Source organism: Chironomus tepperi, unplaced genomic scaffold, assembly GCF_022539635.2.
Source record: "Chironomus tepperi strain 1889 unplaced genomic scaffold, CSIRO-AGI_Ctep_v1 contig_415, whole genome shotgun sequence".
Taxonomy (NCBI): domain Eukaryota; kingdom Metazoa; phylum Arthropoda; class Insecta; order Diptera; family Chironomidae; genus Chironomus; species Chironomus tepperi.
In genome coordinates, this window is record NW_027226537.1 from 281,070 (window position 1) to 303,970 (window position 22,901).

Sequence of the window (22,901 nt, forward strand, 5' to 3'; positions counted from 1 at the left end):
TGGATTGTGAATAATTAGGAAACTGACAAGGAAACTGTCTTATTAGATTAAGATTTATGTTGAACTTACTAAGAATGCGAAAAAGTTGTGCATTTACCCAATAATGTCAACTATTTGACTAATTTATCTAGTTTAAGGTCCAATTTACATACACATACGTCATTCAAAGACTGCAACCTGTGGAATTTAATAAGAAGAGTACTTACGAAATATTTAATTCATTATCATTGAAATGTATTCAGACTTCAATGCTTTATTTAGTATTCTACATATAAAATGAATTCGTTGTTGAATTGAATATTTTTTTTATTATTTTTTATTTGTTCAGCTTGTGTCAAATAAGTCGGAGAGATGCTCCTTGTATTAAGATACTTATTATCAGTTTAAGCTCGTATTGGGAAGATAATAGTTCATTTTAAGTAGCTACTAACGTTTAATTATGAAGTTTATTGTTGTGCTGTTTTTGACATTTGCATTGGTAATTTTGGATTTTTGAATAGTTGTGGATAAGTAGCAAAGGGAGTATTGTAACTACATTTAAGATTTCAGGGATTCTTTGGAGAAAATTCTAGATTAAATTTTCCGATTTTAAATGATATATTCACAAACTATAAGGACTAGAAGAAATTAATAATTTTTAAGATTTCCATGAAGCTTTTAAGCCATTACTCGTTAATCGTCGATAAGCCACTGGTTCTTTTACGTTTAGCACTAAATGGAAGCCGGAACTATTTGTCAGGTATGAATAAGCAGCTTTCATTTGATGTTAATGAAAGAGCTTTATAGCCTTAAAAGATCTTAGGTTCCTACTTCATTTGTGTCGCTCGGGAAGTAAACGACCATACTTGAAATTTTAAAATTTCACTTCAAGGTTCATGGAGGAACAATAGCAAAGAAAGAAGCTATACCCACTGAGAAAACACCATCTAAAAATGTTGACTTATCAAATGAGTCAGCTGACGTCTTAATAGATGAAATTGCAACAGAAAGTTCAATTAACAATAATGAAGATGAAACACACTCAGAGGAACCTCCACGAAAAAAGGATGAGAAAATTAAGAAAAGTGAGAAATTAACAAAATATTCTACAGAAAAGTCAGAAAAAGTTACTGAGAAGCCAGTCAAAGTAACAGAAAAGCCATTAAAAGATGAGAATTCACACAATCACGACGACAAATCACAGAAAGAGATTGCACCTAAATTGGAAGAAGAGCTTAAAAAAATTATTGACGAGCCACAAACAGAGAAACCAACTCCTGTACCAACAATTGCACCAACAAATCCTAAAAAGTCACCCAAAAATAGCGCATCATCAATGGATTCAAGATGGTTCATTGCGCTTAATTCATTCGTAATAATCTTAATTACAGCATTTTTGTAAAACTTACCTAGTTTGCCATACTTCATTTCAAATTAGAAATTCTAGAATAAACATAATCCAGGGACGTAGTCAGACAGTTTTTTGAGGTTGGAGGATTCAGGGGTAAATTTCAAATTTTTAACTGGATGTTTTGGATAATTTTCTTTAAAAAACGCAGCAAACTGAAGAATTATTTGTGACTAATTAGTCATTTACCCAATAAACCCCATCTCTGACCGCGCCCCTGACATAACTGTACTGAATACTTTTATAGTTGAGAAAAATAGAAATGAATTGAAAGTCTCAGTAAAGAAAAAAATTGATACAAATAAAATAGACATTGTTCAACAATAAAATACTTAAGTAATTTGTAAAGGTAATAATATTTTTCCATTGTCAGTAACAGCTTGTCTCATGTTTAGTGAATAGACTTCTTCTCATACTCATAATACAGTTGTGATAACTGACTCATTAAAGAAATATTGGATTGTTATTTTGAAGGAAATTTGTGTATGTAGATCTTGTCTAGAAGTTTTCGTAATGATATCATACAGGTATGTACGTACCCGGAAGGCAAATGATGTAGAAGTGCCGAAAAAACCGACTCTAGGTGGGTGAGAATCTAGTTACAGACCAGATTTCACTGGATCTGGTCTTTTGTTTTCTAATTAATTTATGATATTGCAAATGATTCTGATTCCACTTTGAACTGTAGGTCTAAAGAGTGTGGTACAAAAGATTAGTAATCGCAGTGCCTTCAGCCCATATGTATGGCTGAGCTCTTCAAGCATTATATATATATGCATATCGGTACCGTGATACTTGAACTTCTCTTCATTACTAATACGTCTATGATATCATACATCCTGTAGCATAATATCTGTACGATTAGTCTATTAAATGTTAATAAAGTCTTCAAGGAGTCTACATGCAATCCTTTCTTCATTTGAGTTCCTAGAGATGGTGTTGTACTTTGGAACTGCAACAATAAGCATCTGTTTCTGATCAGCTAAGATTGGATAAATAATTGAGTGTCATTTACGAACGACTCATGAGTGAATAACCTCTCTCCCTTAAATATATGTACAAAGAGAGATGAAGATTTCAAAACAAGCCACAAAAATTAATTTGAACCGTAAAAGCTTTTGAAAAAGCTTAATAAATTTACAATGTTTTAAAAGTTAACTTATCGTTTTTATATCTATGTACATACATCTAGTATCACCTCAAAATAAAGCATGACATAAGATTTTTTTTCATTTTTATTATTTTTTATTACAGTAAGATTTAGATTCGAAAACTAAGTTTCAACATATAAGACCACTTCCTCCCGCTTGTACAAACAGACTGTAAATACAGATAAAGAAATACACTACAATGCAAGTCCATAAGATTCCAATTATTATTCCGGCAAGCGGATTGAGAATAATTTGAAGGAATGCAACAATTACACCAACGAGCATAAACAGCAAGAAGAGTCTCATTTTGTTTGGCTGGCTCTGTAAGATGGAAATAAATTAGGATTTAGGCTAAAAAGGAGATAGTAAAAAGACTTACATTTTTCGTTCCAAGAACTAACATAATTGATGCAAACAGAAGTAGGGAGAAGTAAATTATGTTCAATATCAAGATTGTCCACCATCCTAAAAATATAAAATTATATTGAAATGATAAGGTATTGATATATCCAATAGTGCCTGTCAATTCCTCTAGCTAAGTCCCTTCCTCTATTCCTTCCGGTATAGATTACATGACAGGGCATATTCAGAAGGGAGAGGTTTGGAGGGTCAAACCCTAAGTCCCTGTTAGACCAGTACTATCCAAACTTTTATGTGACACGGTACACATGATGGTAAGCTTCGACTTAAACACAGCGAGACACTAGTGTGCCGCGACACACTGTTTGTGCAACATTGGGTTAGACGACAGTTGTCAAAACCTTACCTGCATCATTACTGCTCAGATTTGTAAAAAGCAATGAAATACTTGAAGCTAATGTAATTCCCGACACAACTGCTGTGAAAATTCCACAAATGTATCCACCTTAAAAATAGATTTTTATGATGTCAGAAAAATTTTAGCACATTGACTAGTTTCCTTTTACCCATTTCGAGAGATAGACAACACAAGAACTTTGAAACTGTTGGAATTAAACCCATTTTTGTTTTAAATCTGTCAAAACTTCGATGAAATTAAAATTGATACTTTTTTGATGCTATTCAATCGAATACCAAAACTAGAATGACTCAATTTATTGTAAACCAAAAGATTTTCAAATCTAAAATTTTATCTTATCAATAAAAATGCGGTTTAAACGTATCAGGTGCAAAAATACAATGATGAATAATCGATCGCAAAGATAACAAAATACCTAAACATTTGTACATGTGCTTGCTCATTGATGATTAAGCTTCGGTATGCGTGAGTCGTTCTTTGTAGTTTATGAGATAGAATAGTTAACAATGTTGTATTTTGCAATCAATCAAAATCTTGACTGAAAGAAATTTAAGATCCGGATCAAAGAAAGCTTTTGTTATTATTAAAGTAGGTTCTTGTTGAGAATATATTAACGGTTATTTTATTTTTAAACTTTATGCAACTAAAATTTGTTGATTATCCCCTTTTATAGTTCATTATCCCCTTCATACAAATATTTAGTCTGTTTCTGATCATTGAAGAATAAACATCGTTGTTATTGAATTAAATCAGTGATGAGCCATTAATTAAACTTATTAATATGTAAGTATTGTTGATTAACACTTCCAACAGTTCTATTTCGTGGTAAATTTGTGTCAAACCTCAAGAAATCACATACACTTTAAAAATTTATCTAGACACAATAAATATTTTATTACTTAATGCGATCGGAACCAAACAATACAGATAACTTTTATGCTCTAGATATTGACAAATCACGATGAGTAAATTTTCTCATTTCCTTCTTTTCTTGTTCCAATTGCCTGTAAAGGGAATATATGCACACAAAAACATAGAAACTCCAAAATCCCCAAACTGCTGCTGGAGTAACTCCATCCATTCCAGTTTTAAAGATTTGTACAGTTCCAAGGAAAACTCCCAAAATGATACATCCCATAAATGGTATCAATCGATAATGATCGCACTGAAAATAAAGATTTTAATCTGACAAAGTCTAACTTGTCCTCTAAGCTTACCCTCGAAATTCCACGTATCATTATGCAAGCAGTGATCATTAGAAAGAGCAAGAAAACAGCATAAAAAGTTACTATGATCAACAAAGCTGAAATAAAAGCTTATTATGATACTTTTGATCTGGATTTGAATTTTCTTACCAATGCCAAATGTCCTTCCAACTGCTTCTAAATTTGAAGCAATAACAGCTATAGAAAAACTAAGTAGGACGAAAAACACAAGTGATATAAACGAAGTAAACATGCCAATAGCATATCCTGAGGAATATAAAGATTAAATTAGTTAAATTTCAAATAAATTTGCATAAATTACCTCCAGTTTTCAAAGATATACAGCACAAGAAAGATTCTACTCGTGGGAAAGCCATTATGAAAATGAAGCGATCAATTAACATTCATTGTATTTAAATTGATCATTTAGAGTATAATTACTCTTATCATCTTTTAAAGGATTATGAATGTTTTATGTCGCATTAGACTTCCTAAACAGTAGCGATAACAGTTCCAGATTATACATTTACCAGAAACAACCTTTAAAAGTAATAGTAAGAATTGAGGCTAATCTGTAATCAAAAAGCTATATAACAGAGTGTATCCAGGGGCTGGGACGCACCCTCCATTTTGCACAAGATTCTTCAGGGGCTTTTCGGGACGGAAATCCCAAATTTTCCTTCAATATTTTAATACAAAAATGCAAAAAAATTCAAAATACTTCCTCAAAAAATTTCACATTTATTCCTTAAATCATTCGATATTTGGTTTACAAAAATATAATTAGTTCATAAATGACCCTAAAGTTAGAGATTTGGGATTAGTCGACCGGAAGTCCAGTTTTAAAGACACATATAAATATTCAAACTCTTGAAATTGCTGAAACACGCTGAATAAATTTAGTATGTTCGTCTTCATCTTCCTTCAATTGCTTATATAGCGAGTACATACACACAAAAACATAAATGTCTGCACAAGCTCCAAAAAATGCTGGTATAGTTCCTTTCCATCCAGCAGTAAAAATTTGAACCAATCCAAATAAGAAGCCAAAAATGGTACAAACCATATATGGGATGATTTTGTTACTCTCACACTAGAATAACAAGCATCAGTTATGGACAGTCTTTAAATTGTGAGGACTTACCTTCAATATCCCACGCATCATTACGCAGGCAAAAAATGCCAGGAGAATAAAATAGACAGTGTAGAAGATGAGAATGAACATCCAAGCTGGAATGAAGTTTGTTACAATGATCTTTAAAGGATAAATGATCTACAAACCTATTGTGTAAGTTCTATTGATGTAAAGATCAGCATTTAATGGAATAGACACCAAGAAAATAGTCAGCAATATTAAAATAATGATAGATGTGAATATTGATGTCCATCCAATAATATATCCTTGATAAAAATGAAAAGGAACCACATTAAATACTGTAAATATCACTAAAAGTAAAGAAGTTACCTCCAGTTTTGAGAGATATGCAAAATAAAAATGATTTTACTCTTGGTAACTTCATTATGGAAGTGTCGGTCGATAATTAACATAGAATATTATTTTAATTGATCATTCCTGAATTTATTTGCCTTATCAGCTTTTAATGGATTAATGAATTTGTATCGAGGAATGTGTCAATACTATTTTACGATAAAAAGCTTGTTATCAATATTAAGCTTAAATATAACGGTGTCATAATGAAAGCTTACTCATTTGTACACGAATATTCGTCTTAGTCATAGAATAAACAAGAAGTGTGTCGATATTCAGATGAAAACAAATCGCAAAAGACTTGAACTTTTTAGTGCATTTTTGAAACTGGATGACTGGATGTGTGATCGAAAGTTGCTTTGGATTTAGTAAAATAGCCAATATTCTATTTTCAACCGAATTATCAAAGAAACTAGAAGGAACAGGAGTTACAGTTAACTCTTTCCATCTAGGTGCTGGACATACTGACTAATATAGTACAAGGCTGGAATACTCCATTCATGGGCTTTTTAAGAAGTGTCCTGGGTCGATTCATAAAAAATCCAGTTGAAGGAGCACAAACCCAAATTCGACTTGCTGTTGATCCTGATCTTGAATTGGTTACTGGAAAATACTTTACAGATTGTAAAGAAGAGGAACTAACACGAGAAGGCTAAAATTAAGAGAATGTGAAGTAGTTTCAATTAAAAACACGAATTGGTAATGAACTTGGTTCTATATTTAATCGAAACTTTATCTCTATGATTATTGTTTTTAATTCCTTATTGTTGGTGTTAGAAAGAACACTGAAAAAATTGAGTCATATAATAAAAGATAACTAGATTAGGGTTTCCAAAAACGGGAATATTCCCAATAATTTAAAATTAAAGTATTTAGATATATAATTTGTTAAATATTTGTAGTAAAAACTGCCCGGGAATATTCGAAATATTCCAGAATTCCGAAATTTCACGGGAACGGGAATTCTGGAAACCCTAAACTAGATCTTCACTGTGTTAGTGAGGATTATTAATATACATTTAAAGGTATTGTTTCAAAATAGTTGACTCATTTCGATAATAGAACTCAACCAAGCAAGTCACATTTTTTAACAAATTTGTAAATATGTCTTGTTTTTGCTGCAATTTTGTATATCTAGGAATTGGTGTAGTAGCGATTTACTATCTCCTTAAGTAAGATTATACATATTTTCCATTTTTTCACATGAAATTCTAAACAAATACGAATTTATTTACATATAGACGTTATGCTCGAGGTGGACAATATACTAAGAATACGACAATTGATAATAAAGTTGTAATCATTACTGGAGCTAATGCAGGGATTGGTAAAGCAAATGCAATTGATTTGGCAAAACGCGGTGGAAAGATATACATAGCTTGCAGAGATAAGACTCGCGGTGAAAATGCATTAAATGATATTAGAAAACAAAGTGGAAGTGATAAGGTTTATTTTCTGCCTTTGGATCTTGCATCTTTAAAATCTATTCGTGAATTTTCAAACAAGTTTCATCAACTCGAAAATAAACTTGATATTTTAATCAATAATGCTGGATTGCTTTGTCATAATAGATCGTTAACAGAAGATGGATTTGAAATGCATATGGGAGTTAATCATCTTGGACATTTCTTATTAACAAACTTATTGCTTGATTTGTTAAAAGCTGCTGCACCTAGTAGAATTGTTGTCGTATCGTCTCGAGCAAATGAAATGCATCGTTTTGATAAGGATGACATAATGACCGAGAAAAATTACTCTGCATTTAAAGCATATGCAATGAGTAAAATAGCAAATATACTTTTTAGTAAAGAACTTGCTGAAAGATTAAAAGGAACAAAAGTTACTGTCAATTCATGTCATCCTGGTGTTGTTCAAACTGAAATAGTCAAAGGATGGAGCTTTTCCCTAATGGATATTATTTCATATATTTTCATGAAGTTTGGAAAAACGCCCATGGAAGGTGCTCAAACTCAAATCAGGCTTGCTGTTGATCCGGAATTAGAAACAGTAACGGGCAAATACTTTTCTGATTGTAATGTTAGTAAAACTTCACCAGATGCTGATGATTCTGAGATTGCTAAATGGCTATGGATGAAAAGTTCTGAGCTAGTAAAACTCAACAAAGAATAGTGATAGCCTCGCTATGATCGGTAATACATATGTTTTATTATCCTTCATTACTTGGAATGTCTACGCTTCGGTCAGTATCAACAGGTTTATGTCACAGCCAAAAACCGTTCAATATGTGTCGAGCCAAGTTAAAATGAGACTCGGACATGTTTTTAGTTTTTGCTGAATTACGCAAAGAATTAATGTTGAACCTATATAGTGTTATATATTTTTAGAAAGGTTTTTAGTAGGACTATCTAATAGTATAAAGAAATTTTAATTATAGTACCAAGGGTTGGAATACCAGAGGTTTAAAGAGGAAAAAAATGACCAGTTTTCAAGCACAAATTTCGTCATGTTCTAGTTTAGCTATAAATTTTCTAGTTAGTGATTTTTATTAAACAAATAACATTCTAACTTTCTATGGAGAGACATTTTGAATTTCATTCGTAGTTTAGTTTTTATAAGTTGTCAAACCTTGGCAATTTCCAATAATTTTGAAAAATCAGTTTTATTAAAACTTCCATAACTCATCAAATAATTTAGTTTTTTTGGCAATTTAAACGCTGCTGATCTAAGTTTTTGATTTGCTCTAAAACTACATACAGAAAAAAATCCAAGGGTTGGACACCCATTTTTTAGAAAAACCAACCCTTGGATTTTTAATTTTTATTAAAATTTAAATATTGTAAATAGTACTTTATAAACATTGTTCTTTATGCCAAATAACATTTTCATTTCAAAACTTTACAATTTGGGTGTAATCAACCCTTGAAATAATAATTAATGATATTTTTTTATTTGACCATTATTTAAACATATTTTAGTAGAAATATTATCATTTTTTAATGAACTATTAAAGGCTTATGATAAATAAGATAGTTTTATATCAAAACATATCTTTAACATAAAATATAAATCCGGTAATTAATAGAAAACAAATTTTTTTGAAATAGACACAAAAAAAATTATTTTTTACTTTAATTTATGAAAATTTTAGAAGTTTTGAAATAAAAATGTTATTTGGCATAAAGAACAATGTTTATAAAGTACTATTTACACTATTTAAATTTTAATAAAAATTAAAAATCCAAGGGTTGGTTTTTCTAAAAAATGGGTGTCCAACCCTTGATTTTTTTCTGTATGTAGTTTTAGAGCAAATCAAAACTTAGATCAGCAGCGTTTAAATTGCCAAAAAAACTAAATTATTTGATGAGTTATGGAAGTTTTAATAAAACTGATTTTTCAAAATTATTGGAAATTGCCAAGGTTTGACAACTTATAAAAACTAAACTACGAATGAAATTCAAAATGTCTCTCCATAGAAAGTTAGAATGTTATTTGTTTAATAAAAATCACTAACTAGAAAATTTATAGCTAAACTAGAACATGACGAAATTTGTGCTTGAAAACTGGTCATTTTTTTCCTCTTTAAACCTCTGGTATTCCAACCCTTGGTACTATAATTAAAATTTCTTTATACTATTAGATAGTCCTACTAAAAACCTTTCCAAAAATATATAACACTATATAGGTTCAAAATTAATTCTTTGCGTAATTCAGCAAAAACTAAAAACATGTCCGAGTCTCATTTTAACTTGGCTCGACACATATCTTCTTCTTAATTATCTGTATTAAGTTCCTTCTTTTAATAAATTTTAATACCGTTTACAATTCTATTTTGATTTACATTTTTGTTTCTCTTTTAAATACGAATTACGGATTTTATTTTTTGGGTCTGGAAGTAATCTGGATCCTAATGGATCTTGCTTTGTGGGTAAGGAGATCCTACTGGATCTCGTTTTGAGGGTTTGAAAGTGACCTTTATTTAACTGGATCTCGTTTTTTAGGTCTGCAAGTAACTAATTAATCAAAGAAATACCAATACTAGAGTATGATCTCTGAGGCAGATGGGTTAGCCAGTTTACTAGAAATCTAAACCTTAATAATTAGTGATAACCTGGGTTCGATTCTTACAAATAAGAAATTTTTTTTAATATGGTGATGGCTCGGTGCTCTGACGAACACGATTTGTTCTTAAGGTATAGGATTAGATATCAGGATTGTTGAAATAATTCTGTTGATATGACAAAGATTCGAACAATGCTTAATTAAAAAAACATCGTTCAGTTTTGTTTTGTGTGTCTTTTGTAAATCTCGATGATCTAAGAATCAATTTTAATTAAAAAACTGTTTAAACTGAGTTTATTCAATTTTTTTTTTAACTACTCTAATTTAATAATAAAAATGTCAAATATTACCCTGATGACAGCAATGAATAAAGCTTCATCAAGGTTAGTGTATTGCTTTTAAGCATAAAAGCTTTTGTTTTTTGTTAAGAAATCCCTCCATTGACTCCTTTTTAAGGATATGCTTTCGGCGTTTGAAAATGAACTGCACCACTACGACTCTCATCTTTCAGTTTAACATACAGCGAATAAATGCAAATGTAGAAGTAGCATGTAATAATTGAATACAGTATAGCTCCAATCAATCCTCCCCATAAAGAACCAAGAATAGAAATAAATGATACAATCACGGCAACCACCATGAGGATCAATATAAGTCTCATTCTTTCATGTTCCCGCTGTTTGAGATAAAAAGTTTGAATTAGTAATTTTGGAGACAAATCAAATTTTAGTACTTACTTTGTTTACCGCAGTTATCAACAAGATTCCAGCAATAAAGTAAATTAGGTAAAATAGAATAAAAATCGAGCCAACAATTAGTATACCTAAAAAAATCCAGTTTTAAATGAATTACTCTTTAAAACTTGAGATTTTAAAGATAACGCAAAGCTGATTGCATGGTATTGCATTATTCGGAATAAAAAGGATTAAGCTTCATTCCGAACATATTTTTAAACTTTACCTACTCCCCACCAAAAGGTTTCTATATTTCCAGGAAACGTAACCAAAACAGACCCAAGAAAAATAAAGGATATGCCACTTATGATACCCAATAAACCAAAGCATGCATTGAGGATACCTAAAAATTGACATAAAATATATCAGTGCCTTTTTAAAAACTAAACTTGATAAATTCACCAACGATAACGCCACCGGTCTCCAAAGAACAGCAAAAGCAAAATTTGTTGACTGTTGGAAGTGCCATTTTTTTTGTCAGTAGTCCTTACTTCTCCAAAATCTAATAATGATTGATCTATAAAACCTCAAAAATATATATTCTTAGCTGGGTCGATTTTATCGCAAAATTTTTTATCTGATAATGTTAAAGCATGTCTAATCAGATAAAGTGGCATTGCAAACTTAAATTAATTTTAAGCGAATTTAGCATCTTAAGGAAGCAATGCGCATTTATGTTTATTTTGACAAAATGACTGAATTTTATGTCCTCTTGCTTAAATTCCAAAACCTCATTCTTAATAAAAGTCAAAAACTCAGCATTAGAATCTTTGGATATGAGTAGAAGCTAAATATTTGGGTATTAAAGGCCAAAAATTTATAATTCCGATTTCGTGATGATCCGTGGATAAATTTGTTAAAAATCGCATTTTATCGCCATACGACAGTGGGCAACCCAGACTTAAGTACTAGAAAATGATCTGTGGAACAAATTATCAGGGATTTATTCATGAGAGTGGGGGTGTGGAGGGTTTCAGTTAGTGCTTTAGTGTTCTATTCTCATATTCTCATAGTATTTACGATTATTTTTATGAACGTTTCGATATTAATTATGGTCAATCATGGATAATGCTAGATTAAAGCCTGAACTCCTCGCAAACGAAAGGGATTCAGGTAAGTGATTAAAAAAGACTAAAGAGACTAGATTAAAATATTTAAAAACAACTTTAAAAAGCATCAGACTGATAAAGATCAAATACAAGCATGCTATCCTGTTATGACATCACAGAGTTTACCATTCATTTCTTTCCTATCAACTCTTTCACACATTGAGTAATTCCTATCTATGCCATAATATTAAACTCAAACCCCGAGCTTAAATATCATGAAGTCACAATGATAACATGACACAAATATTTACGGTTAGTCATAATGAAAGCTTTACGTGCGACAATATTCAGACAAAAATAAAACGTGATATTTATGGATTTGGACGCTTCTTATCGATGCTGATAAAGTTTTACTTACGTAAAAGATGCAATCAACAAATTTCTTTAGAGTCACTCATTTATGACGTCTTGCATTTCTTTAAAGCTGAATATGACGCAAAATTGACACCTTCCTGCAATCAATAAAAAAGCTCTGTGTCACAACGCTCCGTCACAAACATATTCATGAACTTCGTAAAGTCAGATTTTTTTGATGAAGAGGAAAAGAGGGAGTTGGGGATAAACTCAAAAATTTGGAGGAGCAGAGATTTTGATTTTTTTATGAAAGACTCTTGCCAATGAAGAATTATGTCCAGCAGAAGGTGTTTAAGGGTCAAATTCCATCATTAGATACGCCATAATTTAAAAGTCGTGTGGAAAAGCCTTTTTCAATTGTGTCACTCGGATGTAAAGCATAATATCAGCTGTTTCCTACGGCACATGATTAGTTGATGAACTTATTTGATACAAAAGTCAGTAAATAAAGCCTTTGTTTAGATTTTTTTCAAAATATTTATTTCACTCTTTTTTAAGTAGGTAGTCAACAAAAATATCAAACACTATCCATGCGTTAAAACATAATTTGTAGTCTTTTATGTGAAAATTGCAACACTTGTCCTTTGACAGAGCCAAAAAGCTACATAAACAGTATAGCTTCTTATGCATAAGGTGTAGAATGAACAACTCCACCTTGAGTTCCATCCTTCAATTTGACATAAAGCGAGTAGATGCAGATGAAGAAGTAACATGTGAAAAGTGAGTATAATATAGCGCCAATCAATCCACCCCAGACAGAAGTAACGACAGAAATGAATGATATAATAACACTGATTGCCATAAGAATCAAAATAAGCTTCATTCTGTGGTGTTCTCGCTGTGAAAGAATATAAAGGTCAGAATTAGGTAATTGGCAACAAATATTGACTTCCACTTACCTTATTTACTGCAGTGATTAGTAAAATTCCAGCGATGAAGTAAATCAAGTAGAAAAGAATGAAGATGGATCCAGTAATGATAAATCCTAAATTGGAAGTTTAGGAGAAAGAAATATAATATTAAGAGAAATAGCTGAGACAGGCACAAACATTTTTTATCCTCAAAGTCAGACGTAGTGTAGATTAAATTCTATTAACCTCTGAATTTTCATTTACCAAAATGTCTGTGCACCAAAAAGAATTTTTCGCCTGATCGGTCAAGCTATACTTTTCACTAAACTTACCTATTCCCCACCAAAACAGGTCAACATTTGAATGTTGATACATCATCAGAGCGGAACCGGCGAATATCATTGCAATTCCACTCAGGATTCCGAAAAATCCAAAGATGGCATTTACAACGCCTGAAATGTCACCAAAATTCACATTAATGCTGTATAATAAAACAAAGGACTAAATTTACCAACTATAATTCCACCAGTCTCCAAAGAGCAACAGCAACAAAATTTCTCAAATGTTGGAAGTCCCATTTTAACTTTTTTTTCAGCAGACCCGACCTTACTTCTTCGAAATCCAAATGCGATTATTATCAAAATTGCAAACCAAATTCCCAGTTTTATACAGTTACATGATGTTCATCGGAAGCTTTCTTTATCAATAAAATCAGATAAAGCAGCGATGATAAGAATCTGAAACTTTTAAAGCTCACTTTTAGGGGAAATTAAGGTTTGCAAACATTTTTTTTAGAAGAAGATAATATACGAAGTCAAAAGAAGAGAATGTGGCATCTTATGGCTTTATTGTAGAAAATCGTGTGGACATTTCTCACAGTAATTGAAGTATTGAAATTGTGTGATTTTGTAATCATTGTGTACGAATCAACATCAATCTAAATAATGAATGAGAGATCGGTCTCTGGTAAGAATTGAACCTACGCCCTATCAAGAGAATGTTACAGATAACCGGTATTTTGTCTAATTTGACTCGGCTATATAGGCGTTACTCTTGAGTTGCCTAATTTGCCTTTATATCCCAAACTCATCGAGTGCGCAAGGACACCTATAAATCGCAATATTGTTGGTAAGACGTGAAGCTGTCCTGACGACTACCTTGATGTCTATTTTGACGCTGAAAAATTCGATTTGCCGCATCGTGCCGCTCAGGTATGACTTGATACCCAAGATTCGTCTTTATCAAGACAACACAAAATTAAAAATACTTAAATTTAAGGATCTGCTAATTACAATTTTTATTCAAGATTAAATCATTTTAAATGAAATTACATTCTTAATCCTCATTATTTGAGTATGGAGCGTAAATAATCAAAGGAAAATAAGAGTTTGTGAGTCAAACAACTTATTTCCATTAATACCCGCATAAACATATCTGAATGTTTTACTAGTCAATAAAGTAAATTAATCAGAATATGGAGTTGGCTGGAAACCTGGTTGGAAATTAACTGTTCCGGCACGACTTTCATCTTTAAGTTTGACATAAAGTGAATATATGCACAAGAAGAAGTAGCAAGTGACAATTGAATACAATAATGCTCCTCCAAGTCCTCCATATAATGAATTAATTAAGGAAATAAACGACACAAACACTCCAATTGCCATCAAAATCATTATAAGCTTCATCCTGTAGTGATCTCGCTGTAAAATAAACACAAATAGTCAGTTCATGAGATTGTGAAATGAAAGAAGTCTTACATTTTTAACAGCTGATATCAACGATATTCCAGCAACAAAATAGATGAGGTAGAATAGAATAAATATTGATCCTACTACGAGCATAGCTAGAATTGTGAAATAATATTCGAAATTAAATTGTGGCACCATTTACAGTTTAATGTACAGTTGATTTCTTACATACGCCAGCCCAAAATACATCGATATTTGCTGGAAACATAATCCAAGTGGATCCAAGGAAAACCATCGTAATGCCACTCAAAATTCCAAGAAATCCAAAGAATGCATTGACCCATCCTAAAATTTTATACAATTTTATCGAGAGGTTCATTTTAAGACACAATGAGCATATTCTTGGGCTAACAGACAATGATTACACGCACCTGAGTGAGTGTCCGGATTAACTCAATCAATATGATCGAATATGCACAATTTTGTGATCATACGCATGTTACTCATTGTCTGTTCGGAGTGTCCGCATCAAGCTATCATGTGAGTATGATCATTGTCTATTAAAACACTATATTCATAATTAATATTAAAAGATTTACCAACGATGATGCCACCAGTTTCCAAAGAACAGCAAAAACAAAATTTATTAAGTGTCGGAAGTCCCATTGTAATATTTTAGAAGTAAACTTCACCAAAATCGAACACTGATTGACATAAAATTTAAAATATTTAATTTTTCCGTGATTTTTTTATCGCATATTTTTAAGCCTTTTATCATTCCAATCAGATAACACTTATATAAAAACACCGGTGTTAATGCTTTTTTAGGGAAATTATGAGTTGCAATCATTTTATTTACAAATAGAAATCCACGAAACCACGTTACGCTGACACGAAGATTTTTGTATATCTTATCAGGAATTACTTATGTGAAATAAGTTATGGGCAATTCTAAGTGAAGTGCGATTTTGAATTCTGATCAATTAAAGGTTCTAGATTCTGTTGATTTTGTATTAATAGCAGATTATATTCACTTGAAAGGAAGCTAACTGTCAAGCCTACAGGTAGAAATGTCAAAAAATCATTGATATGGATCTCACAATAAGTAGTATGTTATAACGTTCATTTGAAATTTGAATAACACATATTTAATGGACATAGTTGAAAACCCCTTTTTATACAAAATTTTAGTCTATTTTAAACTCCGAAGAATAAACATAATTGTGAAGATTTAAAATCCGAAAGAAATTCTTAATTACATTTACATCCAACCACAATTACAAAACAAGTGTCTGCTTGTTTTAAATTACCGAGAACAAAAAAGAGAGCTTTTTTTGTATACCTTCAATTAATTTGGATCTTTCTACAAATCAGAGCTTTATGTCGACACAGATCTCTGAAGGAAGCGAGTTCATTTCAAAAAGCTCATAAAGCACATAGCATTTTAAGTTCTGAGTGACTTATTTTATTCAGGATTTTTAAAAAAAAATTATTATCCATTTAATATCCTTAGATAGTCTCTTTTTGTGTGACTTTTGTTTCCTCCCTTACTTTCATGTAAAAGCTCAAAATACACAGGAAGAAGTAAATTTGAAAGCAAACTCCAATAATAACAGATACTATATCTGTAGTTGAAGTCGAATAAATAAAGTCCATAAATGAAGATATTATTCCAATAATCATTAGAACCATAATGAAAATCATCTTTGTGTGATTTCTCTGTAAATATTTTGATTAGAAAATTTTTAATGTTTATTGAATTGTATTCATATTTAACTGTCTAATTCCAACAATAAGCAGAATTCCGGCAATAAAGTTGATAAGAGAAAAGCATGCCAATATAATAAATACGGTAATAAAAACTAGAAATAAATTTATTAATAATTTTGATGCATAGTCGAAGTCTCGGACTAAGAAGTATTCCTTTGTTGACTAATTTGAAATCAAAGTAAGAAAGTTATACCTGTAGCATCATCTTCAGCATAAATTCCAAAGAAAGCAGCTATGCCGATACATCCAATAGCTCCTAAAATTCCAAAAACTGCGTACAACCATCCAATGATGTGTCCACCGGTTTCCAATGACAAGCAACAGCAGGCTTTATTCAAAACTGGTCTCATTTTGAGTAATTTAATTCTTGTTTAACCGTTTAATAATGACAAGAAGTGAGTTTAATTAATAGACCGATTCTTTCGAAAATTTCACTTTATAAACAACTTAAGAAATGGATAAGATTATTTAATTGGTTATTAAATGCAAGCTTTATTACACACGTGACGATTAGGTCACTGCGTAAACAATCATGAATTATAGACTTATAAATAATTTGGATGATTAAATTGATAATGCTTGTATTAATGTCAAAAGTGCTTCCAAAAAAGTTTATTAATTTAATAAAGCTTAATTATTTATTTCTTTGGGAAGTTCAAAGCTCCAAGAAGGCTTTCAACTCATTTCATTTATTTTAATTCCTTATGCGTACTGCTGAGTGGTTACACGTCCTTCATTTTTAAATTTGTTATACAGGCTCAATATGCAAATGAATAAATAGATCTGAAGGCACACTCCAATTATCACTGATACAATATCTGCAGCTGTTGTTGAATAAGCAAATTCCGAGAATGCGGAAATAATTCCGAGCACCATTAGAACCAAAATCAAAATCATTTCTCTGTGGCTTTTCTGTAAATGAAAGTTTTTGTTAATTATTTGTAGAATACTCAATTGATTTTATTTATATTTACCCTCTGAACACCACGAATCAACAGAATACCCGCAATCATGTTAATAAGTGAGAAGCATGCCAATATAATCATGACTGTCACTAACACTGTGAAAATAAAATGGATCTAAGAAACTTTAAATTATTTAGATCAGTTTCAACTGTTCACTTACGACCCTTTACATTTTGAACATCTGCGTCGTCGCTTAATCCAAAAAATATACCAGCAGAAAGGAATGACAAAAATCCAATTCCTCCAAAAATGGCATACAGCCATCCAATAATCTGGCCACCAGTCTCTAAAGTAAAGCAACAGCACTGATGAAGAATTTCCTTCATTTTTAACAACTTAAACTTTTCAATGTGAATAGAAAGTAAGAACTGAAGTAATATTAATCCAATTCGAACAGGTATTACCTCTTTATAAGGTGATGAATATGACATGTGACTGCGAAAACAAAATAGCTTATTGATAATATTATTGGCACAATGATAAGAGTTGAAGAATGCACTTTAAATTCTTAGAATTAAACTCAATGAGTCATTGTTTTGATTACCGATTAATATGACGTATATGGCAAATAAACACATGCAAGTTCAGTTGATCGTGAAAATATGCCATTGAAGTTTCTATTGAATTCCTGTACAGAGCTTGAAGTTGACTCAAATCGTTAGGATTGTATTCCAGTTCTTGTTCGGAATTAAGACTCGGCGAAAGACTGCAAACCTGTAAAAGAACCTAGAGATGCAAGCTTTGTTGAACTATGAGGATTAATCTAAAACAACAGACCTGCCATGATGATGATTGGTTCCTATTGATCCACTGTGAATCGTAGGGCTTCGGAATCCTACTTGAATAATAATCAGTAAAGAAACAAAATCAACAAGTCAGCAAACCTGACTCATAGATTATTACAATTCGCAACAGTGATTCTTAATATTAATCATCAAGAGTGTTAAGTGGACAAACTATTTTTAAACAATTTCATTGAATTATCTTGGAGATTCCTTTGTTGATTCTACGCAATTAAGTACGTAATCCAATGTTTTCAAGTCGAAGTTTTTACACATGTCATCCTTTATCACTTATCAAATTTTTGATAAGTGGCAATTCAGTGATAAAAATTGAAATAAATATATATTCCACGAAGCCATTAACATCGTTCATTGTGGAATTAACTGTCGTACTAAAGTGATCAAAATATGAAAAAGCAAATTTTTAACGGATGCTGCCTTTGCTTCGATTTAAGAAGTGGTGCTCAAATTCTCGGATGGCTTCATATAATTGGTGGAGTTGTTGGGGTAGCTGGATCACTTTTAGTGATTGCAGTTACACGATATGAGGATATTGAATTTTTTATTGGAGAGAAACCAGTTAGTAAAACATGTAAGTAGTTCCTGATGCCGTATTCTTAACATAATCGGACTGTTCCATTAAAGCAGATTTTCCTCAATTTCGGATTATCTACTTCAGTTTGTTGGAAGTAGGATATCTATCTATCCTAGAATACCCTTTTCCAGCATTGGGGTAGCTAGGATAGGGAACGTCATTGTTTTTGAATTAAAGCTAATACAATTTACAATTTCAGTTATGGTCGTTGTAATGGCAGTAGTCTGTGCTGTAGCAGTAACAAATGTATTTGGAGGAACAATGCTGATTATAGCTCTGAAGCAGGTAAAATATAATTATGATTCCCAAACGACACAAAGTGGAAATAGGCAGTCAAATGAAGGCCTCGTGCCACTCAGGATATAAATCCTTTAAATGCAGCTTCTAATGAACCTATTTCTAATTTATAGCAAAGCCATCGAAAAATGATAATATTTATGGCTTTAATAGTCATTAACATGATAGCATTTGCAGTAAATATCGCAATGGACGTCATAACAATTATCAGTATTACTGCTCTAGTTTTAGTTTGGTGTCTCTACATTTATTTCTCACTGGTGATCTACAGCCTTTACATTAAAACTAAAAATCAGAATGAACAAGTTCATGTGCCAACAAATTATCAATATCCTGCATATGCATAAGCAACGGTAGTAATCACATCACGTTGTAATCTCTATAATCGTGCGCAAGTAGTGAAGTATGTGAAGTGTGAATGAAAATGAGATAAATAAGTGTGGATAGCCTTGAAAATGAAGATTAATTTTGATATTGTTCAAATAAATTCCTAATAATGTGTTCCAATTCATGTAAATATAAGAGTTAGCTAGGTATTTATAATAAAATTATTATCTCAAAGTATATTCACGTGTCTACTCAGAGATCCATAAGATCCATAAACTATTTATTTCAGGAATGGAACATTAAAGTTGAATTTTCAAATCCAGCAGACTTAGGAGCTTTGCCAATGTGGATTTGATATCTTCAAATACACCTCCTAGATACGCATCTGCGTGTTACTATTTTTAGATTAGAATGTAAATTAAAATGCGCTGATTTTCTTTAGTAAACAAAAAAAAAATCCGAATTATTTTCAGTAAACATAGAATGGAAATGAGGAAAAAAGTATTAGGAAATGGAAAAATCAGTTGCAATTTTGAAGCCGTAGAGTTATAGTATTACTCGATTTTATGACTTGAAGTTTCCTAATACAATTTATTAAAAAGTTAAACGACAAGAATATCAAAGTTTCATCAAAACAATTGCTTAGCTTCTAGACTTTTAAACAAAATATTACGTTAATACCAACTGGAATGGCAACAAAAGAGCCAATGCTAGACAGATGCTGCTGCTTCTCTTTAAAAACAGGTGGATTAATATTGGGATGGTGTGCTATAGTTATTGGATTTGGTGGATGCACAATCACAACTGGATATCTAATCAACAAGTTATATGAATATACTGATGACGATACTGTGAGTCTGTACTCACTTCGATTTAAGGAACGTGTATTAAAATCAAACTGTAAGTAACGGGTTGCAATCGTAAATTGCGTTTATTAAGGGACAAGGTTTTTTTTGGATTAAGATCATGAAAGATCGGCACATATTCACATGCTGTTCTCAAAACGGTCATATTCGACATACATTGGAATGACGTCAGTTGACGAAAACAACCAAATTTGTCTATTGGCTACCACTTAGCTCTAAAAGTGCTTTAGCATGAGTAGACACGATGGTGCCAATATTTGGTACTTATAATATTGATCAGAATCAAGATGATTTCTTAATTATTTTAATGAAAATTCAGAGATCGCTACTTCCATGCATCCTTGTTAATAAATTTTAACCCATATCCAAGGATTAATACTTTCCTCATACTCAATTCTGGAGCTATTCATTCGAGCAGCACAATACGGTGAACCGCATTTTTCAGGACAACTATGCGTGCTCCAATTAATACGGCGACATACCGATGCTCTAGCGAACACGTTGTGCCAGTCGAGTCAATAGTTTTATAAAAGTTTACTCGAGTAATCAAAACTCAATCCCGTTAATCTCTTCCCTAAGATACAAATCATCTATTTAGATACTTAAAATGAAATTTTAATTTATATTTTTAGTTATTTCGTTTTCCATATGGCTAGCATGTATACTCTTAGTTCATGGAATATCTGGAATTTTGCTTGTTCTTGGAATTAAACAGGTGAGAACATTAGAACTAATAGTTTTTAAAAATCTGTTTCAATATCGAGAAGTAATACTTATGGTTCGATCAAGAACGGCAGGCCTTCATTTCCTGTATTTTAGATGCACAGGTTCGTCTACAGCTGGAGGCCTGCAGTTTTTAAACAATACTAAAAATGCTATATTATCATATGAAATTATCAATTATTTTTACTTATAGAGTCGTCCTATGAAAATGATGATGTACATGGTCATGCGAATCATAGAAACGATCTACTTAATATATTTGCTGTTCTCTTACGGACAATATGCTAAGAATATTATTAAGGAAATAGCCTATATATGTCTTAATGTTTACTATTACTTTGTGGTGTATAGTCTTTATGTGAAGATCAAAAATGATAATCAGCAGCCTCAAGTGGCGATTGCACTAGCATAAGTTTTTACTTTTCATTTTCAATTTTAATGTAATGAAAGTTAATGACCAGTTTAGATTCATCATGTAGTTATTTCATTCAGTTCCTCATATGTACTTAATGTGTATTATTTGATAAAATGTGCGAAATTTCGTTGTCCACAAGAATTTTTCCCAGAATTATTCAGTAACTAAATAAATCAGTAAATATGGGATGAGAATAAATAGTTGTTGCGTTAATATGTAGTAACTAGTTACGATCTGGAGAATGAACAGATAACTACGTGCCATTTTTTTAATAATTCAATAAAACTGAAGGTATGAAGGCTAATAAGTGCTGTTTTTGCTTTTCTTTGAGAACCGGTGGATTAATATTAGGATGGCTATACGCAGTAGCTGGATTTCTTGGAAGCATCTTATTTGTAGGAATTTTAAGTTATTTACTGTCTCAAAATACAGGAAGATTTATTGACATCCGTGACAATCGATTTATGGAAAAGGACGCTTGTAAGCTTTTGAATTTTCATCAAATTTTAGGTTAATTAATTTATTTTCTTATTTAATTTCAGTTATAACAATTTTTTCAATAGCAATAATATTCTCGGTCCTATTTGCAATTAGTGGAGTTCTACTGATTTTAGGCATTAAACAAGTGAGATTATTAAAATTTACATTTTATGCTTGCTAATTTAAATTTTTCAAACTTGCAGGGTCGTCATAAAAAATTAATAATGTTCATGGTCATTACAGTGATATTAAGTCTTGATAGCATTTACAATATATATGTTTATTCCAAATGGGGATTATACGATCGGATGTTTCAAAAACTTGTTACTTTACTGCTCAGTAACTATTTCATATTTGTGGTTTATTGTCTTTATGTAAAAATTAAAAATGGAGAAGACAAATCACACATCACACCAGCTTGATGAAGTTCATCAAAAGAAAACTTATAACCATATCCGAAATTCTTAAGATTCACTTTTATAGATAATAGGAAAATTGATTACTTTTTATAGATTATGTTCTGGTCATTATTAAATCGAAACTTACATAATTTTACAGCTATATTGTGAAATATTGATTTGGTATATCACGAAAGTGTTAAAAATACTGAATAAGTTATGCAGTATAAATTGAAATGTGTTAATTCTATTTGTAAGCATTTTGATAAAAGTATGAAGTGAAATGCAGAAAAATCTGATTGATCAATAAATTGTGTATGTTAAAGCTCAATTAACACAAAATCATTCTTTAGTTAAGCATAAAAGTAGTAATCATATAATTTGTTTAATACTAACTAATATATTGGATAGAAACCCAATATAATTGGGTTGTCAAATAATTGTGGTATCAAGATTGGCGGGTAGATTAATTGTGAGATCAAGCTTGCTGGGTAGCCAAAATTTTAAGGATTTTAAT

At 31.3% G+C, this 22,901-nt stretch overlaps 6 protein-coding genes and 5 long non-coding RNA genes across 11 annotated transcripts; 4 read left to right on the forward strand and 7 right to left on the reverse strand.

Annotated features, from left to right (window-relative positions):
- Positions 1-338: 338 nt before the first annotated feature.
- Positions 339-1,716, forward strand: LOC139097157 (uncharacterized). The gene is made up of 2 exons (XM_070648944.1): positions 339-478; positions 872-1,716. The coding sequence occupies exons 1-2, from the start codon at positions 440-442 to the stop codon at positions 1,379-1,381; spliced, it is 549 nt and encodes a 182-aa protein (XP_070505045.1). The 5' UTR covers positions 339-439; the 3' UTR covers positions 1,382-1,716.
- Positions 1,717-2,604: 888 nt separating this feature from the next.
- Positions 2,605-3,618, reverse strand: LOC139097158 (uncharacterized). The gene is made up of 4 exons (XM_070648945.1): positions 3,465-3,618; positions 3,305-3,403; positions 2,918-3,003; positions 2,605-2,859 (listed from the first exon to the last, which is right to left on the reverse strand). Exons 1-4 carry the CDS (start codon positions 3,517-3,519, stop codon positions 2,668-2,670), a joined length of 432 nt encoding a protein of 143 aa, XP_070505046.1. The 5' UTR covers positions 3,520-3,618; the 3' UTR covers positions 2,605-2,667.
- Positions 3,619-4,227: 609 nt separating this feature from the next.
- Positions 4,228-4,784, reverse strand: LOC139097211 (uncharacterized). The gene is made up of 3 exons (XR_011545043.1): positions 4,672-4,784; positions 4,534-4,619; positions 4,228-4,481 (listed from the first exon to the last, which is right to left on the reverse strand). It is a non-coding gene; the product is annotated as an uncharacterized lncRNA (long non-coding RNA).
- Positions 4,785-5,248: 464 nt separating this feature from the next.
- On the reverse strand, positions 5,249-6,761 carry LOC139097210 (uncharacterized). Its single transcript, XR_011545042.1, has 5 exons — positions 6,229-6,761; positions 5,987-6,159; positions 5,803-5,922; positions 5,666-5,751; positions 5,249-5,614 (listed from the first exon to the last, which is right to left on the reverse strand). It is a non-coding gene; the product is annotated as an uncharacterized lncRNA (long non-coding RNA).
- A 125-nt stretch (positions 6,762-6,886) lies between these two features.
- On the forward strand, positions 6,887-8,970 carry LOC139097209 (retinol dehydrogenase 12-like). The gene is made up of 2 exons (XM_070648998.1): positions 6,887-7,182; positions 7,252-8,970. The coding sequence occupies exons 1-2, from the start codon at positions 7,115-7,117 to the stop codon at positions 8,138-8,140; spliced, it is 957 nt and encodes a 318-aa protein (XP_070505099.1). The 5' UTR covers positions 6,887-7,114; the 3' UTR covers positions 8,141-8,970.
- Positions 8,971-10,310: 1,340 nt separating this feature from the next.
- LOC139097212 (uncharacterized) lies at positions 10,311-11,275 on the reverse strand. Its single transcript, XR_011545044.1, has 4 exons — positions 11,167-11,275; positions 10,991-11,107; positions 10,768-10,853; positions 10,311-10,706 (listed from the first exon to the last, which is right to left on the reverse strand). It is a non-coding gene; the product is annotated as an uncharacterized lncRNA (long non-coding RNA).
- A 1,405-nt stretch (positions 11,276-12,680) lies between these two features.
- Positions 12,681-13,723, reverse strand: LOC139097201 (uncharacterized). Its single transcript, XM_070648991.1, has 4 exons — positions 13,590-13,723; positions 13,411-13,530; positions 13,127-13,212; positions 12,681-13,065 (listed from the first exon to the last, which is right to left on the reverse strand). The coding sequence occupies exons 1-4, from the start codon at positions 13,654-13,656 to the stop codon at positions 12,850-12,852; spliced, it is 489 nt and encodes a 162-aa protein (XP_070505092.1). The 5' UTR covers positions 13,657-13,723; the 3' UTR covers positions 12,681-12,849.
- Positions 13,724-14,350: 627 nt separating this feature from the next.
- Positions 14,351-15,469, reverse strand: LOC139097198 (uncharacterized). The gene is made up of 4 exons (XM_070648988.1): positions 15,366-15,469; positions 14,995-15,111; positions 14,836-14,921; positions 14,351-14,778 (listed from the first exon to the last, which is right to left on the reverse strand). Exons 1-4 carry the CDS (start codon positions 15,430-15,432, stop codon positions 14,542-14,544), a joined length of 507 nt encoding a protein of 168 aa, XP_070505089.1. The 5' UTR covers positions 15,433-15,469; the 3' UTR covers positions 14,351-14,541.
- Positions 15,470-17,063: 1,594 nt separating this feature from the next.
- Positions 17,064-17,908, reverse strand: LOC139097218 (uncharacterized). Its single transcript, XR_011545045.1, has 3 exons — positions 17,662-17,908; positions 17,511-17,596; positions 17,064-17,448 (listed from the first exon to the last, which is right to left on the reverse strand). It is a non-coding gene; the product is annotated as an uncharacterized lncRNA (long non-coding RNA).
- Positions 17,909-18,646: 738 nt separating this feature from the next.
- On the forward strand, positions 18,647-19,741 carry LOC139097199 (uncharacterized). Its single transcript, XM_070648989.1, has 3 exons — positions 18,647-18,875; positions 19,078-19,163; positions 19,289-19,741. The coding sequence occupies exons 1-3, from the start codon at positions 18,692-18,694 to the stop codon at positions 19,520-19,522; spliced, it is 504 nt and encodes a 167-aa protein (XP_070505090.1). The 5' UTR covers positions 18,647-18,691; the 3' UTR covers positions 19,523-19,741.
- A 345-nt stretch (positions 19,742-20,086) lies between these two features.
- Positions 20,087-22,720, forward strand: LOC139097195 (uncharacterized). Its single transcript, XR_011545037.1, has 5 exons — positions 20,087-20,402; positions 21,001-21,083; positions 21,285-21,986; positions 22,049-22,131; positions 22,190-22,720. It is a non-coding gene; the product is annotated as an uncharacterized lncRNA (long non-coding RNA).
- Positions 22,721-22,901: the final 181 nt, after the last annotated feature.

Bases quoted from the DNA above. Each gene is read 5' to 3' on its own strand.
- LOC139097209 (XM_070648998.1), top strand. From the start codon at position 7,115: ATGTCTTGTTTTTGCTGCAATTTTGTATATCTAGGAATTGGTGTAGTA. The intron at 7,183-7,251 runs GTAAGATTATAC...ATTTACATATAG, and splicing joins GCGATTTACTATCTCCTTAA to ACGTTATGCTCGAGGTGGAC.
- LOC139097199 (XM_070648989.1), top strand. From the start codon at position 18,692: ATGAAAAAGCAAATTTTTAACGGATGCTGCCTTTGCTTCGATTTAAGA. The intron at 18,876-19,077 runs GTAAGTAGTTCC...TTACAATTTCAG, and splicing joins GAAACCAGTTAGTAAAACAT to TTATGGTCGTTGTAATGGCA. The intron at 19,164-19,288 runs GTAAAATATAAT...TCTAATTTATAG, and splicing joins TGATTATAGCTCTGAAGCAG to CAAAGCCATCGAAAAATGAT.
- LOC139097158 (XM_070648945.1), bottom strand. From the start codon at position 3,519: ATGGGTTTAATTCCAACAGTTTCAAAGTTCTTGTGTTGTCTATCTCTC. The intron at 3,404-3,464 runs GTAAAAGGAAAC...TCTATTTTTAAG, and splicing joins TTGTCTATCTCTCGAAATGG to GTGGATACATTTGTGGAATT. The intron at 2,860-2,917 runs GTAAGTCTTTTT...TCCATCTTACAG, and splicing joins TAGTTCTTGGAACGAAAAAT to AGCCAGCCAAACAAAATGAG.
- LOC139097198 (XM_070648988.1), bottom strand. From the start codon at position 15,432: ATGGGACTTCCGACACTTAATAAATTTTGTTTTTGCTGTTCTTTGGAA. The intron at 14,922-14,994 runs GTAAGAAATCAA...TCACAATTCTAG, and splicing joins TGTATTTTGGGCTGGCGTAT to CTATGCTCGTAGTAGGATCA. The intron at 14,779-14,835 runs GTAAGACTTCTT...TTTATTTTACAG, and splicing joins TGATATCAGCTGTTAAAAAT to CGAGATCACTACAGGATGAA.
- LOC139097201 (XM_070648991.1), bottom strand. From the start codon at position 13,656: ATGGGACTTCCAACATTTGAGAAATTTTGTTGCTGTTGCTCTTTGGAG. The intron at 13,531-13,589 runs GTAAATTTAGTC...GTGACATTTCAG, and splicing joins GACTGGTGGAATTATAGTTG to GCGTTGTAAATGCCATCTTT. The intron at 13,066-13,126 runs GTAAGTGGAAGT...ATTCTTTCACAG, and splicing joins TAATCACTGCAGTAAATAAG to CGAGAACACCACAGAATGAA.
- LOC139097157 (XM_070648944.1), top strand. From the start codon at position 440: ATGAAGTTTATTGTTGTGCTGTTTTTGACATTTGCATTG. The intron at 479-871 runs GTAATTTTGGAT...TTTCACTTCAAG, and splicing joins TGTTTTTGACATTTGCATTG to GTTCATGGAGGAACAATAGC.